This window comes from Trichosurus vulpecula, chromosome 1, assembly GCF_011100635.1.
Source record: "Trichosurus vulpecula isolate mTriVul1 chromosome 1, mTriVul1.pri, whole genome shotgun sequence".
NCBI lineage: Eukaryota > Metazoa > Chordata > Mammalia > Diprotodontia > Phalangeridae > Trichosurus > Trichosurus vulpecula.
Window position 1 is genome coordinate 86,029,322 of NC_050573.1, and position 19,149 is coordinate 86,048,470.

Consider the following 19,149-nt stretch of genomic DNA (forward strand, 5'->3'; position numbering starts at 1 on the left):
TACAAAGAAAGGCCAGACAGTTCCTGCTTTAAAGTTCACTTTCAAGGAGAGTTGCAGGGTTGAAGTGATGCCCACCATGAGAGAAGAGAGTACCCAACCCCTTCCAGATCACTGCTTTGGGTAAAGCCATTCTTCTGGTGGCTCCAACCTCACCCCTCTATTCTGCGTGGGTGGTCATTGTATGTATACCCTGTCCTTTCACCTGGTTCTTACCACTGCTTCCTCTTCTCCAGGTTGACAATGACTCCTTGTAGCTTTCTCAGGTCTCTTCTCCATTCCCGCTTTTTATCCAGTAACTCTCATCCCAGAAACCCAAGTGTAAACCCTTGGGACAAAAATATAACCTGGAGTAGATGCCTGGAGAATAAGTTAAAACCTAAAGAGGTCTGGGAAGAGAAGACCCACTTAAGCATCGATTTAGAGCTGGAAAGGGCATTTGAAATCATTTATAAAGGGGGCTCTTAACCTATTTTATGTCATAGATGCCTTTGGCAGTTTGGTGAAGCCTACATACCCAATCTCTGAAAAATGTTTTTAAGTGCCTAACATACATAGGATTATATGTAAACCAATTGTATTGAAATCTACGTATCAAAATATTTTTGTAAAACAAACTCACAGACCACCTCTTTGGACCCCAGGTTAAGAACCCCTAATGTAGATCCCTCCCCCACCCACTGGTGTTAGAGGTAAGAGAGCTGAGGTCCAGAGAGAAGGGATTTGCCCATCGTTATACAGATAAGCAGTGGCAGAGGCAATGTTTGAACAGCCGATCCTCTGACTCCCAATGTTGGGGGGATTCTGCAGTATCCCCTTCACAGCTTCCTAGTACAAAAGCATCAAGGCGTGGAAGGAATTCTAGGTTCACAGGGTCCTAGATTGAGCAGGGAGAGACTAGAGCACATTGAGCACAACCTCCCCATTTTCCAGAAGCCCAGAGGGAGGAAGGGACTTGGTGGTGGTTGTGCTGGCAGCAAATGGCAGAGCTAGGGCTGGTATTTAGGTTTCCCGACTCTAAATCCAGCCTTTCTTCCATTACCCCACACAGGGAGATCACAATGGATGGGTCTGCCCCAGGTGGGGCCTGTGACAATGACAGCACTCAGGATAGACAGGGGCATGCACATATTGGGAGAGAGAAAGCTTAAATTGACTTCCACCAAAGGATAATATGTTGATTTTAGTTTAGGAGAGAAGATGGTTTTTATTTTTTTTAATCTAAAATGTGATCTAATATACCTAGTGCCTATAGGTATTTGGCTCTTATAAAAATAGTAATTAATTATTTGAATAACAGCGACCTTCCATTAAAAATATTTATTGAGAATCTACTAAGTTAGCACTGGGGGGAGATATAAAGATTAGCTGAGACATAGTTCTTGCCCTCAAAGAGCTTCCAGTCTTATAGCTAATAATGGCTTGACACTGTTTACAAAGCAATTCACCTCTGTTATCTCATTTGAGGTTTGTCTCCCAAGGATACTCAATGGTGGTAAATCCTGAAACACCCCAATCTGAGAAGATTCAAACTTGCAAGTGAGTCAAGGGACAATGGAAAGGGATATTGAGAATACACATAGGCTGCAGCAAGCTTTCAAGGTGGACTAGCCCATAAGAAATGGCTCCAAAGATATTATGACAAGACACACATGCCTGGAAAAGCACGCTATATAGAACTTTATTTACTCATATATGCTTATATGTTAGCATTCTGAGGCTCGTGAGAAACAGAGGAAGACCTCCAGAACACTCACTGGCTTCTTCAGGAAAGATTTATGGGAAGACATGGACGTGGATTTCTTAATGCTAGATGGGGAGTGGTACATGGACAGGGTCTTTGGGGAGGGTCAGAACTTTATCTCAACTTATCACAGTCCAATCTGGAAGACCCCAGTGAGACATGCTACTAATGCCATTGCTACAGCTGGAATGCTGGCTCCCAGCTTGTTTCCTTCCCCTAGCCTTCCAAAATTGCATAAGTCAGTAACGCAGCAGCCTGTATAATAATCTCGGAATTCTTTTCCTCCAAGTTTCCGACTGATTGGACAGATTTCCGAACAATACTTGAATATAGATGTCACATCTTCATCCACTTGGCCATAAAAGGGAAAAGGAAAAAAATTAAAATCGTGTTTAGAATTTAACCAGTTTTAACACAGAAACGACAGCTTTCTGCACATATAAAGCAATTTCTAGACCCCTTTATTGCCTTTAGGATCAAATATAAAATCCCCTGTTTGACTTTTGAAAGCCAACCTTTTCACAACATGGCCTCTAATACCTTTCCAGTCTTCTTACACTATACTCCCCAATATGTACTCTGCTGCTTCTCCTACCAAACCCACAGGACATTTCTCTTTATTCCATTCCTGGAATACTCTCCCTCCTTGGCTCTCTCCCTACCCCCCTACCTTCCCTGGTTTCCTTCAAGACTTAGTTCATATTCTACCTTATGAAAGAGGCCTTCTCCAGTCTCCCTCAAAGTTAGTGCTTTCCTTCAGATATTACCTCCAATTTAACCTGCACATACATATACATATATATATAGATGATAGATAGGTAGATAGATGATAGATGGATAGATAGATAGATAGAGAGAGAGATAGATATATGTTGTCTATACTGGTTGTTTGCATGTTGTTTTCCCCATTGAAATGCAAAACTCTGTTAGGAAAGTAACTCCATTTTTATCTTTCTTCCAACCCCCAATGATTTACAAGTTTCTGATGTAAGGAGAGACTGCCCACTACCATAAGCACTGATAAAATTGGAGAAAACCTGACCTGGGAGAGATTTGATAACTTAGCATATTAGAACATATAATGAAGAATGTCAGAGCTGGAAGAACATTTAGATGTAAGACTCTGAGAATGAAATGAGACATTAGAAGAGAGAAGATTTGGCCTGGAGGGGACCTTAGAGTACAAAATTTCAGAACTGAAAAGGACCTCAGACAAAAAAATGCCAGAGATGCCAGAGACCTTAGAACATAGAACACAACCTTTCAGGACTGGGAGAATCTTTAGAAGATATAATATCAGATTTTTAGAGAAGTTTAAAATACAGAGTGTCAGAGGTAGAAAGGTCCTCTGTGTGTGTGTGTGTGTGTTTGTGTGTGTGTGTGTGTATCTGGACCTTTGATTTCACTGATGTGAGAGAACTTCCAGCACAGAAATTCTCCATATTGATGCCAATAAGCAACTTATTTGGAACATCTAGCTTATATAATTGCCTGGGAGCACTTATAAATTCTGTGACTTGCCTTGTGGTCATGAACCTAGTATGAGTCAGAGGCAAGACTTTAGTTTATGGCATTCTGACTCCATAGCTGACTTTCTCTCAGGCCTGTTTCTCCATCACTTCTGATTATCTTCTGCTCTTATCCTGGTCTCCTTTGTGCATTTAAAAAGAGATAGTTTAATGGTCTCTCTTCCATTTTATTACTGTTGTTATCTTTGGTTGCTATGTGTTTACTCTTTTTTTTTTTCTATTTTCTGGGTCCTTTGAGAAGCAAACAGTTTCTTTGGGTCTGGTTTTCTTTCTAGGAATGATTTGAATGCCTCTTTCTGTTGAATATTCATTTTCTTTTCACTAATGATTCAGATAAAATTTGCAGGGTAGGTCACTGATAGTTGCATTTTAGACTCTTTTGTCCATATTCTATTCTCTCCTGGAGTTTCTGGTAGGTGCAGAATAGTCTTGTGTTATTTCCCATGGTCACCTTGCAAAATTTGTTGTTTATCAAAGGAATTGTTAAATTCAACCACTGTCTTGGAATTTGCAACATAGGGTTTTTTTCCTGGGGGTAATTTGTAGATTCTTTCAATTGGCAATTTGTTTTCTGGATTCAGAAGTTCCAAGAATTTTTATTGTGGTATTTACTGCATTATAGTGTTCAGGCTTCTTTGACTTATCATGTTCTTCTGGGAGACCTATAACTCTTAAGTTGTCTCTATACACATTGTCTTCAAGATCAATATGTTATACTTGCATGGATATCATGTTTCCTTTTAATGTTATTGCTTTTTGCTTCTCTTCTTCCAAATTATCCTTCACTTATATGCATTTGCATTCCCAAATTCTGACTTAGAGTTATTCTCTCTTCTTTTTCTTTGGTGAGACTTGCCACCACAAATTCAAATTTTTCTATTCTGCCATTTATTTCTGCTATGCAGCTCATAGATTTTGCTTTTGAAATTCTCGTTTCTTTCTTAAGCCATCTGGGAATAATCTGCTGTAGTTCCATGCTTTCTTGGGAATCCACAGGTTTCTCTGCCTCATCAGATATTGATTTATTTTCTTTTGTCTTGAAATATTTATTCATAGATATCTGGGTTTTTTTAACCTGACCTGGAGGCCATTTCCCTTTCTGTTATTGATCTTTTCTTTTGGTTTATCTACTTCTGCTTAAGGACTTAATTGAGCTTTCTTCCTCCTGAGATCTTTGGTAATTTCAGATTTCCCCCCTCATACTCCACAATTTCTTACTTTCTGACCCTTCTTTGAGTGTGGTTTCCCTGGGACCTGAACCTCAAAGTTATCTCAGCCTTCATTGACACTGGGCAGTTCACATTTTTCTCTCTTCAGTCTCTTTCCCAAATGACATCTGGGAGGGCAGAAGTAACCCTAGCTGGACGATGGGCTCCACAGGCTGAACAGAGTGCCACTTAGCTACAGACAAGCGCCCTATCCCAGTTCTCTTTGTTTCACCATTGTCTGATGAGAGCTCTGCTATGATACCAAGGGCTACTCTGTGTGTGTTGTGGTTGCAGCCCAAGCCAACTTTTTCCATTTGGGTTTCCACAGCATGGCAGGAAGATAGGGCTTTGAGTTGAATTCTGTTGCAAGCCCATAGTCCACCTTTGCAGCCCTGCTGCCAAGCTTGTGGGAGAGGAGTGCTGAGTAAACCCATTAGGAATGAAAGACTATTTGCCTTTTATGTTGTTAGTTCATTTAACTGTCATTTCATTTGGGTTCTTGGAGTCCTACATCACGGAGACAGCTACAAATCACTTTTCCTCTTACCCATAATTCCTATTCCGGAAAAATTTTGATTGGTCTTGAGGACTGGTGAAAATGTCTAGTCTCCTATCTTATTCATCCCATCTCAATGCCTCTCTATTCATTACATTCCACTGTAGTTCCCTCAGGGGTCTTTGAATATAGAATGCCAGATTTGAAAGTAACTTCAGAAATAATTTAGTCCAATCCCCTCATTTGACAGTGATGCAAACTGGTTCAGTGAAGGACAAAGACCTACTCAACGTCACATAGTGGGTTAGTTGGCAGAATTGACTGGCCCTCAAATACAAACTTCTCCTCTTGGATCTCTGTGTTCTTTCCACTTTCTAGTTACAGCCCACATGGCATTGCCCTGATTGACATCATTTCATAGTAGTGTCGTTAATAACTTTTCATTAAATCCCCTGCTGACCTTCTCCAGGATGGTGGCTAGCCCATCTTGTCCCTGACTCGCAGTTGGTGGAGATCAATTATAAAATTGTTGTTGGGCAGATCTGAGGGAAGTGCCAAGCCACATCTTGGGAGAGAAGAGAATTTCTAGCAGATAGCAGAATCTCCTTTCTCCTCCGAGCTCAGATCACTGCTTTTTGCCACCTTGTCTCCTATATTAAACTTCTGTTGAAGTCTGGTGATTCAGGACTATATCTCCCCATTGGAAGATTATTCCTAGAGATCTAAGTGACCCCTGTATTTTCAAATCATCATAGTTGGTCTGGACTTTTCTTGAAATTGCTAAAAATGCAAGACTAAGCAAAATGTTTCCAACTTGGAATGTATGACTTCCAAGACTATTCAATGAGTTTCAATGGTGAATTAGCCTGAGAGGTAGAGAGAGAATCTCATTGAATTTTCCTCCTGGGCACCCGGTATGGATCCTGGGCTTTCAAAGGCACTTCCCATATAGTGGTAAGCTCGGCCAGCGCATGCCTATCAGAGTGGGCTTTGGACAAACACTTGGGGTGTCTGTATTGGAGGCTGAGACTCGGATGTGGGTACCAGAAAATTGGTCACTGGGGATTCATTTTGTTAAGCCATAGAAACTCTGGAGATTATTAATGTTGAATGCTAATGGTGAATGGAGGAGCTACACCATGGGTCATTGAGAGAGCAAAGAAATTGGGAACAGAGAAGTTGTAAGGAGAGACAAGGGTAAGGGAAGGACAAAGAGGAAAGGAGAGAAGCTCCTCATATTTTTAGTCTTTTGTGACTTGATTGCCTTCAGATTGCTATTTTCTCCTCATTAACATTGCTCCTTATAGCAACTGGGGCAAGTTTCTGGTAAATAAATTAACTGACTCTATGATCTTGGGCAACTCATTTCCCTTACCTCTCTGGGTCTTAGTTTTCTTGTCTGTCAAATGAGAGTATCAGACTCAATAACTAACTACTTCCAATTTAGAACATTACATAACTAGAGGAGGTCCATGAAATAAAAGACCACATTTGATCTAAGTGTTTTTTTTTTTCTGCACACAGTACGCTATTAGCAAGTGTTGAATGAGTAAAGGCTGGACCTAAGGTCACAAGATCTTGGTTGCTCTGCCTATGACTAAATGTGTGATGTTGGGCAAATTTCTTAGCACCTGTGGGACTCTGTTTCCTAATCTTTAAAATGAGGTTTAATATATCCTCTTTATAGCCCTGGTAATCTAGGATTCTATGAATTGGTCACTCCCTGGGAACTGGTCTTTGTCCAGCTCCCCTGGTAGGAGGCTATTTCCAAACCCATCCATTACCTATGAGGTCAGCAAACATTGCTTCACTAATACACACATACACAGGTCAGTCTCTCTCTTATATTCCTTTTATTCATCTTCATACAACTCTCACAGACATTTTCCTACAGAAACACAAACTCTGAGATATCCATAGATACATACACATGCATTAATTCTTATCCCACCAGACTGATATATGCCACAGCATGCTCTCATGTTCACAGACCCAAACACACACACACACACACACACACACACACACACACGCACACGCACAAGCACAGACAGCTAGGAACAGGACCTATGAGGGACCTGGTTCTATCATTAATTCACAGTGATATGTAGTTGAACCAAATATATCAGAGGGAAAAGTCTTTGGATCATAGATCATCAGATTCCTATAAGCTATAGGATTATGGATTTAGACCCAGAAAATCTTCTAGGTCACGTAATCCAAAGTCCTCCTTTTTCAGATGAGAACATTGAAGCCCAGATGAGGCATTCTATTAGATGACCTCTCAGGTCTTTTTTGGCTCTAAATCTAGGATGCTAAGTCTTTTTACATAGAATTATAGCATTTTCTACCCACAAGGGACTTTAAAACATAGAATATAGAATGCTTCTTGCTCAAGGTCACACGGGCAAAATTTGGAACTAGATGTTTTCATTTACAGACCAGAGATTTTTCTACTGAATCATGGGGACAGGATCATGAAAGGTGAAAAGTGGAGGTAAAGGCAAAAAAAGGGGGTGATAGGGTGGGGAATTATAAGGAAAGGTTTCTTTTTTCTTTTTTTTAATCTTGTGGGTGACTATTGGATGGAAGAGAATCATTCTTTTTTTTTTTGAGGTGATGAGAAACACTCGTGTAGTCCTTTTTTTTAATATACTGAATTTTCTCTTGGTAGGTGGAAAGGGGAATTAATTAGGAAAGTCATTAATGAGAGATGTGGACAAAACCAAAGATCTACCATCCAACCAGGAGATTTTTTGATTGTCTGAGAGTGAGCATGGAATTGAAGCTTGGACCAGGTAGCCATGCCCACTGTGCTTAGGTGGATAAATCCAAGCTCAGCTTGGAGATATTAAGAAAATTAGAGATGCTATTTTTAATTAGGTGTCTGTGAATCAAGAAAGGGAAGGAATAAGTATTTATGTGGTATGTACTATGTGCCATGTACTAAACTAAGTGCTATTTTTTTAATAAATATTATCTCATTTAATCTTTACAGCAACCTGCAAAGTAAGTGCTATCATCCTGATTTTACAGTTGAGGAAACTGAGGCAAATAGAGGTTAAGTGAGTTGTTCAAAGTCACACAGCTAGGGAGTATCTGAGACTGGATTTGAATTCAGGTCTTCCAGACTCCAGGTCCAGTGCTCTATCCGCTGTGCCGTCTGTTCCTGGAGTTTTGATGAGGAAGCATGCGGTTCCTTGGCCTAGAGATGATTATGAAAGATCAACTGGGTCTGGGAAACTTGATCTAAAAATTAGATTAGAAAGCTTAGGCACCACCTAGTCTTGTAGAAGATAGGTTTTATTTGTTTTTAAATAAGCATTTCTAAAGGGGCATGAAAGGACCTTTGAAGACAGGACCTTGTGCCTGGGAAAAAGCACTGGATGCAGCAGGACCTTAATTCAAATCCCAGTTCTTCCAGGTACTGCCTGGATCTTTGTTAAATCACTTAACTTCTGTGCCTCAATTGCCTCATTTGTAAAATGAAGAATTTGGACTAGATAGTCTCTAACATGTCTCCCTGCTTAGGCAGTTCATATTCCTAAGTTTCTTTCTAGCCCTAGCATTCTATATTCTGTGTTTTAGGTCCATTCCAGGTAGAAAACTCTTTGATTCTATGCAAAAAGACTTAGTATCCTAGAGATTTAGAGCTGGAAAAGATCTGAGAAGTCATCTAATACAAACTCCTTATTTTCTAGGCGAGGACAGCGAAATCCATAGAGATTATGTAATTTGTCCAAGGTCACACAGGTCATAAGTACCAGATCATGGACCCAGGCCTGAGTCTTCTCTCTCTAGAGCATCCCTCTTTCTTCTCATTGCCCCAGTCACTCACTGTCACCATATGTTATGAAGGCCTCCTTATGTGAGGGCTTGGCGATTGGCTAGAACCCGTGAACTCTTTTGTCTGGATGGATTTCCCCAGCACCACAAAAAAAAACTCTGACGTTTGGCAAGGGCAGAACAGCGACAAGCAAGGAACAACCATCTGGGTGGTAAGAAGAACGCTGGGGGTCATTACCATTTATCACAATCACGCAGAACTTGTCCGTCACCTGACATGTTTGGGGGCCTTCACACAGGTAATCAACACTGCACACGTGACATGAGAGAGGAATTACTGTAAGGAAAGCAGAGAGAGTGAGCCCATAGCCCATTAGGCAGAAAGCTGGGTATTTCCATTAGTCCAACATCTACTCTTGTCCTCCTGCTGGAAACATCGCCCCAGTTTACCCGACCGAACAACTAAGGTATCCACCCCATTGCAGCCACAAAGATAATAAAGGCACTCATTTCTAGGGTGCTTTCCAGTTTGCTGTAGAATTTTCCTCACAAAAACCCTGAACAGAAGTGGGGAGTGCAAGAGTTGTATAATAAAATGCATAAGTCTTCATTTTACAGATGAGGAAAGGGTCCTGATTTGCCTATGGCTGCTCTGCTAGCAAATATTAAATCGGGGGCCACGTGGTGATACAAGGGAAAAAGCCCTAAATTTGGAGTTATGGAACCAGGATTTAACTTTGGACAAGTTAGTCTTCCTCTTTGGGCATCAGGTTTCTTATTTATATTTTAAAAATTTAAAAAGACTAGGTTGAACTCTAATGCCCCTTCCAGTTCTGGATCCTAACTCCTACAATCTCCTGACTATAAGACTGGGGCTCTCTCTGCTAAACCCCATGCCCCATATCATCACTGGTAAACAAGTGAATTGGAATTGGGCAAAATATTGTGATTTGGGTGTCGAGGGAGGCAGTGGGATTTCTTGGAAAGATAAAGAACCCCCGGTTTAAATCCTAGTTCTACGAGTGACTTATTATGGTTGTCGACCAAATCACTGCCTCTCTTTTGGTCTCGGTTTCTGCTTCTGCAAAATGAAGGCGTTGAGGCTTCTGACCAAAGATGGTGACTTGAAAGTTTCCTACCAAGCCCACCCTTTTCCAAGAAATACCTTAAGAATGGTAAAGTACAGTAACAAGGAAGCAGAGGATCAAGAAACCAGAGAAACATCAGTGAGTGCCTGCATCCCATCTAGCACTATGCCAGGAAGTAAGTCCTGATGCTATTGGACTTCCAGACCTGGGGCTATACTGGGGGGAAAGTCTGAGAGAATGCATTTTCCTGAAGGCTGAAGCAGGATCATGGGACCTGGTCGCAGGCCAGGATTGCCAAAGGAAACTGCATCAGGCCCCAGGATACATCCCAGCCAGAGACAACAGTAGCAGAAGTGGGATGAACCAGGACCCAGCCCCTCCATCCAGGATTGTGTATATCTAGACTGCAAAGGGGCAAGGAGATGTGACATGATCAAACCTGTTTCTTAGGCAATTCACTTTGTTCTCTACTATGGTGGGACAGGACCTGGGTCTAGACATCCCATCAAAGGTTGTAGGATGGGGCAGAGACTGGAACTGGTACAAAGGGTTGGTATGGGAACTGTGACTTGGAATTGAAAGCTGGACACTACCAAGATCTTGGTTTGCTTTCCTTTCTAGGATTGCATGGTTTGGAATAAGACAAGGTGAGTGGGCTCAACCACCCCATCTAAGACCATGATCCAAGTAAACCTCAGTGTTCCAGATTGAGTCTCCTATAGGAAATTGTGAACAGCCATGATTACTGGATGTTCTGCTCCGTGTTGAGGACTGAGAACTTGATATGATTTCTCACAGCCCTCAACTCCTTTCTTCATCTTGCACGGAGGGACCAGAGTAAAAATAACTGGTAGGTGTAGACATGAGGATATTATAAGAAATATTAAAGAGGGAAGCCAGATAACCCTAGTGGTGAGGTTGAAGAAATGAGTCAACCAAAGAAGATCCCTAATACAATGAAGAAATACTATGTTTTAAGGATTATTAGAAGAGTTCTGAGATAAAATCCAAGAAAAGAAAAACAACTCTGTTATAATTAAAAGAAGAATCCTCTTCACTACCACTCTTATCTCTCCTCCCTCCCCCTCCACCCTGGATGGATTGGCTAAAAAAACTGTAAGCCTGGATGGGAAAAAAATGAAGGAAGAATTGAGACAAGAGATTACGCCCTAGTTCATGTTCAATTTTTGTAAAGGTGTCATGTACAGCTGAGAAAAAGATACTTTTTTCTTAATCACCAATCCGTAGAGATCTATCACACCTAACTTTCTTAAATTCTATTTAAGTCTTAAACTTTTTTGTCTTTGGATTAAATTTATCTAGGTCTGAGAGGCACAAAAGATGGGAGAGGGCTTCTCAAGGTATTGGAAGGAGGAGGAGAGATGTTATTTGAGAGAAAGAATCCTGGGCTCTAGTGAATATTGGTCGAAGGGAGTGTGAATGTTTACCCCCATGGACAAGAAGAGAATCAGGGAGACAAGACAGCTGCTTCCAAGTACATGGAGAACTTTCATGTGGACAGCTAAGGCTAAGAGTTGCTCTGTTTGCCTCGAGAGGACCAAAGAAGAAGGGGTAATGAGCAGAAGACAAAAAGAGACCAATTGAGGCTTGGTAACTTGAAAAATATTTCCTAGCAGTTTTCCTAGCAATTTGAGCTACCCCCCTCCACCTCCTACTTCCTTGGGAGGCAGTGAGTTCCCCTTCACCAACGGTCTTTGAGGAGTGGCCAGATGATCATTTGTCTTGTACACTGTAGTGAAGGGGGTTCTGTTGCATGGATAGATTGGACCGGATAGTTGCTGAGTTCTTTTCCAACTCGGAAATTCTGTGATTCTGAACCTCACCTGGGTTCTAGTCTAGTTTTGTTTATGACCTTAATTAATGGTTTAACTCTTGGAAAAATCACTTTCCTGCTCTGGAAAATGGAAGGTATTAGGTGATACTAAGGATCCATGAAATTTAAAGTTAAGATGGTCTTTAGATGTCATCTGGTTCAATACTCTTTTTTTTTTAACAGAGAAAGCTACTCAAGCCTTGAACTTGATTGATTGAGCAGAGATCATAGATTTAAGGGCTGGGAGGGACCTAGGAGGCCATCTAGTCAAAGAGCTGAGAAACAAATGCTGGAAATTTGAATAACTTGTCTAAGATGATGGAACTAGGCCACAGGTAGTTTATACAGCTGTATTTTTATATATCTTACCCTTGGTCATACAGGTGGTAAATAGCAGATTGAAACTCAGGGTTCGGAATCCAATGTTCTTTTCAATATTTTCCCCATGAAACATACTCATTATCCAAATTTCCTGTCTCTGCTGAGGACATCATAATCCTTTCAGTCGCCCAGGCTCATAGCCTCGAAGAATTCCTGAGTCTCCTCTCCCTCATCCTCACCCTCTACGGCCAATCGGCGGTCAATACCACCCGTTCTCCCTCCCCAGGACGATTGTGAGGAAAGAGCTCTTTCAATGGCAGGCTGCTAGAGAAACGGGTGCTGTTATTAGCTAGGAAGTAAGAACCATTTGGGGTCTTCCTCAGACTCTCCTCAGTTTGGAGGGTCTGAGCTCCTGAGATCTCCCAAGGTTGCACCTGGTGAGTTCCTCCTCCTTGCTTTCCCTATGACACCCAGGTCCAGCCTGTTCTTGAAAGGTTCAAAATTACCCCCACCCCGCCCCGCCCTGGCCTGGATGGGCTTACCTGGAGATGGTGTGATTTCAATTGTCATATTATCATTCCAAGAATCATTATAGGAGCTTGTGGGTGTTATGTTGATGGCGTTATGTGGAGGGGCATTATTATCACAATAAGATAGGACCACAAATATTAGGATCCCCAGGAGAACCTTCATTTTTCTTGTAGTTCGACCTGGGAGGGGACAGAGAGGGAGAGAGAGAGTGGGGGGGGGGAGAGAGAGAGAGAGAGAGAGAGGGGCTGCGAGAGAGAGAGAGGAGAAGAAGAAGAAGAAGAAGAAAGAAGGAAGGAAGGAAGGAAGGAAGGAAGGAAGGAAGGAAGGAAAGAAGAAAAGAAAGAAAGAGAAAGAAAGAAAGAAAGAAAGAAAGAAAGAAAGAAAGAAAGGAAAGAAGGAAGAAAGGAGGGAGGGAGAGAGGGAGGTTGCAAGGAAGGGAGGGAGGGAGAAAAGGATGGAAGGGAAGAATGAAATAAAGAAAGGGAGGAGGGAGAGGAAGAGGAAGGAAGGGAGGGAGGAAGGGAGGAAAAAAGGAAGGGAAGAAGGAAAGAAGGGAGGGAGGAAGAAGGAAAGATTATTATTAAACACTTGCTATGTATGAGCTCTATGCTAAGTGCTAGGTGTACAAACAAACATATGGAGATTGTCTGTACTCCTACAGCACTGACACTCTAAATGGCAAGTCGTTGCCTAAAAGTGCAGGGTCAGGAAAGGCCCAGTGGTCCTTAGGTTCCATCAGAAGGTCCAACGGCAGTGCCAGTGTCTGGAGGGTATAGAGGCGCCAAAGATGGGATGGTCTGGTAGGCTTCCATCTCACCAGAGAGAGCGCAGCACCTCCTCCAAGTGGAAGGGGCAGTTCATCAGCCTGCAGGGGCCCTGGGCAGCCCGGCTGTGGAGAAGAGAAGACAGAGGGGAGGGTGCTGGGTCTTCCTGCTATCTGGCTGCTGAGGTGGGCTCTTGGTGGAGGGGGGTGAGGAAAGGGCGAAGGGGTTGTCAGCTTTGCTTTACAGAGATGTCCGGTGGTTTGTGATTGTTTGGAACTGAAGTTGTGCCTCTCTTCATTTCTAAAAGCAGGGGGCGCTCCTAAAATGGGATTGTGGGACCAAAAATTGTTAGGGCCCGAATGGATCTCAGAACATAAACTACAGAGAGGGGAGGGTCTCATGGGCTGAAGTCAGGAGAGAGCTGGGGTCTAACTCTGCTTCTGACGCCCACCGGCGAGTCATCGAACTTCTTTGCACCTCAGTTTTGTCATCTGTAAAAGTGGGAATGAGAGGCAGTGGACCTTAGCAGACAGAGAGCTGGCCTGGGAGTCAGGAAAAGTTGGATTCCAGTCTCGTTTCCTGATGCGTACTGCCTATGTGAAAAGTCAGTTAGTGTCTAATTAGCTCAGGGCAGTTCTCTAAGACCCTCCAGCAGCAGAGAAGTGGCCATCGGGGGTCGTTTCTACACTGGGAATTTACTACACTGAAGAGTTCGTAACTGTGTCCCCCCAAAAAGAATATTATTACTTGTAAGCACCTACGTCACAGAATTATGAAGATTAAAGACAGACGGAGCAGACCCTGCAAAGTTCTATATAGGGTGGCCCTAAAGCCTTAAAGCTGGTTTTTTTTTTTAAATTTTTAGGCTCTTAAGGCTGTAAACCCACTTTTGGGATATGCTGTTTAAATGTCAGTCAACGAACATTTATTAAGTGCCTTCTGTGTGCCAGGCACTCTAGGGAAACAGAAAGAGTCAAAAGACAGCCCCCGTCCTCAGGGGGCTCGCAAGCCTGATGAGGGAGACACGTACAAACAGGTACATACAGTTGAGAAGTGAATAAGGGAAGAGACCTTTGAAACGCAGCACACAGACTGCCAGAGCTGGGAAGGGCCTTAGAATGTGAGGCACAGGAGGTGCCGTCATTTTTACAGAAATGGAAACCGAGGCCTGGAGAGGTGACACAATTAACAAGGGGCAGAGAGCCAGACCAAGCCACCCAGGGCTGTTCCTTTGACTGGGAGGAAAGTGGGGGCAGGGATTATTATCATTAATTCTTATTAATTATCATTTTTCTCTGTCACCAATGAGGAGGCGGAGCTCCCAGGCGATTTTCTGGCAGACGCAATAAGCGATTGGAGAAATCGAGTCGGTCACGGCCCTCCCGGGGGTCAGGGATGCTCTGGGACAAGAATGCCCATCTGACCACAGGACCAGACTCTGAGCCCTTCCTGGATATCCATAAGACGTGATTCTTGAGGAGGGGCATGGGAGTGGAGGGGGTGGCGGGGAGTGGAGGCAGACTGCCCTAGAAGGTGTGCCAAAGCAGTGGTTTTAAATAAATATTTAACAACCGGCTCTCAGAAAATAAATGTAGCCATGACACATTTTTAAATTTCATCCGCATTACAAAGATATTCTCCCCTACTTTCTTATGTGTAGACAACTAAACAAAAGGATAAATCGAGCCCCAATCTGTTGTATTTTCTGATCTGCGAGATTTAAAGGCTCCCACTGAAAATTTAACAATCAGCTCTTGAGAGTCTGTTTGAGCTGCCTCCAGCATGGAGGACAGGAAAGGTGATGAAGGAAAATGGGCCTGAAGGGCTGAAAGAGATGGGGCTTTGGGTGGAGGGCCCAGTCTGTGGAGCGCTGGGCAAGTCCCTTCCCTGCTCTGGGCCTCAGTTTCCTTCCCTGTAAAATGAGGACTAGTGACTCTGTACTGGGATTCCCAGCTCTAAACCTCAGGGCCCAGGAAGATCTTGGCCATCCCCTCCCCCTCCCTAGGCCTCTCGGTCCAGCGACTCTGCCAGAGTCCGAAACGGTCCAATCATACCTGGGCACCGTGCTCTGCCTGGTCCCGGGGCACCCTCGATCTCAGCGCCGCTCCCTGGGCTCCTCCCCGATGGCTCAGCTTCCTGCAGCCAGAAGAGGCAGCTGGTCCTGGGAGCAGTAACCTCACCCTGCCTAGTCTGAGCACATGGCGAGCCGGAGAGAGTCAGCTGGAAGGACAGCCTGGGGGCGGGGGTGGGGTCAGAGCCAGAGGGCCCTGGGAACCAGAGGATGCAGCCGGGACCTTAGAGCAGAGAGTGTCAGGGCTGGGACAGGCTAGGAAGGGACCTGGAAGGGTCCTAGAAGTTAGAATATAAGCTTGCAGAGCTCAGTGGGCCCTCAATCAGAACCGGGAGGGCTCTGTCCAGTCTGAGAGGGACTTCAGAATACGGCGGGTCAGAACCGACAGGGACCTAACCTGGGGAGTCCTAGGGGTCTTAGAATTCAGAATAGAGAATGTCGAAGCTTTAAGGGATCTCCGAGACCTCTTAGTCTGGCAGGTCTTAATCCGGGGCCCACAAACCAAGATTTCAGGGGGCCCTGAACTCGGATGGGAAACAAATTACATCTTTATTTCAATAGAATGGGTTTCTTTTGTAATCCTATGTACTTTATTTAATGCATTTAAAAACCTCATTTTGAGAAGGGATCCTTAGCCTTTCTCAGAGTGCCAGAGGGATCTATGAACCCCTGTCTCAGTCAAAATTGCTGTGCTGCAGTGAGTAGGGCACTGGCCCTGGAGTCAGGAGGACCCGAGTTCAAATCCAACCTCAGGCACTTGACACACTTACTAGCTGTGTGACCTTGGGCAAGTCACTTAACCCCAATTGCCCTGCCAAAAAAAACCAAAAAAAACAAAGATAAAAAAGCTGCTGCCTATTTTAAATGATGACTTGAGGACTCATCGCGGTATGCACTCCATCCTGGGCTCTCAAATGCCATACTCTGGTGGATCTCACCAAGCCAGAAAGGTTTCAGGTGTCGGTCAGGTGATGGAGAGTTCCTCTGAGGACGAAACTCCCTTAATAAAGGGACTTATCAAAGTGTTTTGTTGCTGCCTTTAAGGCTGCAGAGGAATGGACTTTTCAACCACAGAAAATCTCCAAGCCAGAAGAGTCGTGATCTGTTCCAGTGAAAGGAGAACCTTCCTTGTGGAGGTCACAGATCCTTGAAGCACTGTCCCACAAGCAGGGTACGGGACACACAATTTCTTTCTGAGGCAATCTGAGTTAAGTGACTTGCCCAGGGTCACACAGCTAGTAAGCATGAGGCTGGATTTGAACTCAGGTCCTCCTGACTCCAGGGTCAGTGGTCTATCCACAGTTCCACTTCGCTACTCGCCTTTTTATTTGAACAATTTTTTATTGCTTAGGTACATGCTTAAGTAAATCTGTGACCTCTTTAATGTAGGTGTTCACTTCTGTGATGCAGATCACAGTCTATCCATTGTCTTTCCTTCTGAGTCTCTGATGTCCTCTGACCAACTCTCCTTGTTAAGGGGGGAGGGGGCACTCAACTTGCTGGTGTGTGGGAGGGGTCTTCCCCTAGTTCTATTGACACTTTGGAAGACAGAATACACACCATTCCTCAGCAGGTGAAAAGCCCACTATTTTTTTTTCCAATTCAAAGGTTCTCTGACGACACCCTTGTACATTTCGTGGCTGATAAGATGTTGCAGATTAGCGCCTCTCAACAGGCCTCTCCATTGTCCTTTGGGTGACCTTCCACTGAGCGACTCCGATGTTCCCTGACTAGGGGCCGTGCGGCATCCCTGCAAGGGGCAGAGTTGTTTAAAGAGACACCTGACTCCAACCTGGACCTGGCCAAAGACTCCCCTCAACGACATCCCCGACAGAGGATCACCCGGCCCCTGCTCGAAGCCATTGGTGCGGTCCATTCTGCTTGTGACTAGCGTGCATTCCTGGGAAGCTCTGCCCTGCATCCAGCCTAAGTCAGCACCTATGATATTTCCGTCCCTTGTTCCCAGTTCTGGCACCTGAGGCCCCCCAAAACAAGTGTAACCCCTTTTCATTGTGACAGCCCTCCAGATACTTGGAAATATTTATCATCCTTCCCTTCCCCTCCAGCCCCCGACATTCTCTTCTTCGTGATAAGCCTCTCAAATCCCTTTAACTAATACTCATAAAATGTGGTCTCCAGTAGGTTCGTCATCATGGTGAGAGCTTTTCTCTCATCTCAGATATCTAATCCGTCCCCAAGTTTTGTTGTTTCCCCCTTCACAACATCTCTTCTATAAATCTTGCAGCCCCCTCCCCAGTCGGGACACTCATTACCCCATGCCTGGGCTATTTCAATAGCATGTCACCAAGAAAAAAGCAAGAAAAATAAAATGAGAAAATCATACCTCAATTTGCACTCAGATTTCATCAGTTCTATCTCCGAAAGTAGACGGCAATAACATTCTTTTTTTTTTCAAGGCAATCGGGGTGAAGTGACTTGCCCAAAGTCACACAGCTAGTAAGTGTCAAGTGTCTGAGGCCTCATTTGAACTCAGGTCCTCCTGATTCCAGGGCTGGTGCTCCATCCATTGTGTCACCTAGCTGCCCAAATAACATTCATTTTAAAGAAATTTTGAGTTTCAAATGCAGTGTTGTACACCAGATCTCTGAAAGCTGCCTCCCTCCTGTCTCCCCACCCCTTGCCTTGAGAAGGCAGGCAATATATATGTATATATATGTACATATATGTGTATATATATATATATATACAGAGAGAGAGATATAGATATATATAGATATATATAGATATACATATATATACATATATGATATTGGTTATGCATGTGAAGTCACACATAACATATTTCTTCATTAGCCACTGTATATGTCTTTTTAAAAAGTGTAAGTTACTTGGCGATCTCCCTGTCCATTCACATGCATCTCCTTAGACAGCTCCCCCTTTCTGACCCTTCTTCATTTCTGACTCTGGCAGCGCTGCTGGACCAAGTCTATCACGGACTGTGCCCGGGCCTAGGGGCTGCCTTGGGACAGATCCTGGAGATCAAAGGGGATGGCCAAGGGTTTCCCATGGTCCTGAGCTTTAGAGCTGGGAGTCCTGTTAGAGAGTCTGTAGTCCAACTGCCTCATTTTATAGTGGAAGAAACTGAGGCCCAGAGAAGGGAAGGGACTTGCCCAAGGTCACGCAGCTAAAGTAGGAGGCAAGAGACATGGGGCTTCATCACCTTCCTTCCTATCCTCCATGGGTGAATATTCTGGAGGCATCTCAAAAAGATTCTCAAGAGATGATTGTTAAATTTTCAGTGGGAGCATTTAAACCCCTCAAATCAGAAAATACTGTAAACCAGGGCTTGATTTATCATTTTGTTTAATTGTCTAGACTTAAGAAAGTGAGGAAAAATGTCTTCACAAAACAGATTACATTTAAAAATATGCCATGGGTACTTTTTTCCTGAGAGCAGGTTGTTAAACACTTATTTAATACCACTTCCTTGGCACACTTTAGAATGCAGAGGAACTAGGACTGCTGGTGCCACTTACGCTTTCTCCCGCCATACTCCTCCTTAACAACTGCATTTATTCATCTGGGCCAGAACGCTTGCAAACCTCAAGATTGGTCCTACAAAAATGATGGGGAAATTCAGAAGCTGCTAAACAAAAAATGAGAACGCCGCAGGGTTTACCAGAAGGACAGCTCATCCATCTCTAAGAGGGTAGCATTTAACTCCATCAAAAGTAAAGTACAAGTGAAGCTTAGAGAGATGCAGGATTCTTGGCTCAGTAAGAAGGCAGATGAAATTCAGTTTTATGCTGATAGTAACAA

General features: G+C 43.6%; 1 protein-coding gene across 1 annotated transcript; it reads right to left on the reverse strand.

Annotated features, from left to right (window-relative positions):
• Nucleotides 1–1,652: 1,652 nt before the first annotated feature.
• Nucleotides 1,653–17,245, reverse strand: LOC118833864. Its single transcript, XM_036741284.1, has 5 exons — nt 17,162–17,245; nt 15,353–15,488; nt 12,546–12,713; nt 8,999–9,097; nt 1,653–2,092 (listed from the first exon to the last, which is right to left on the reverse strand). The coding sequence occupies exons 1-5, from the start codon at nt 17,243–17,245 to the stop codon at nt 1,869–1,871; spliced, it is 711 nt and encodes a 236-aa protein (XP_036597179.1). The 3' UTR covers nt 1,653–1,868.
• Between the last annotated feature and the right edge of the window lie 1,904 nt (nt 17,246–19,149).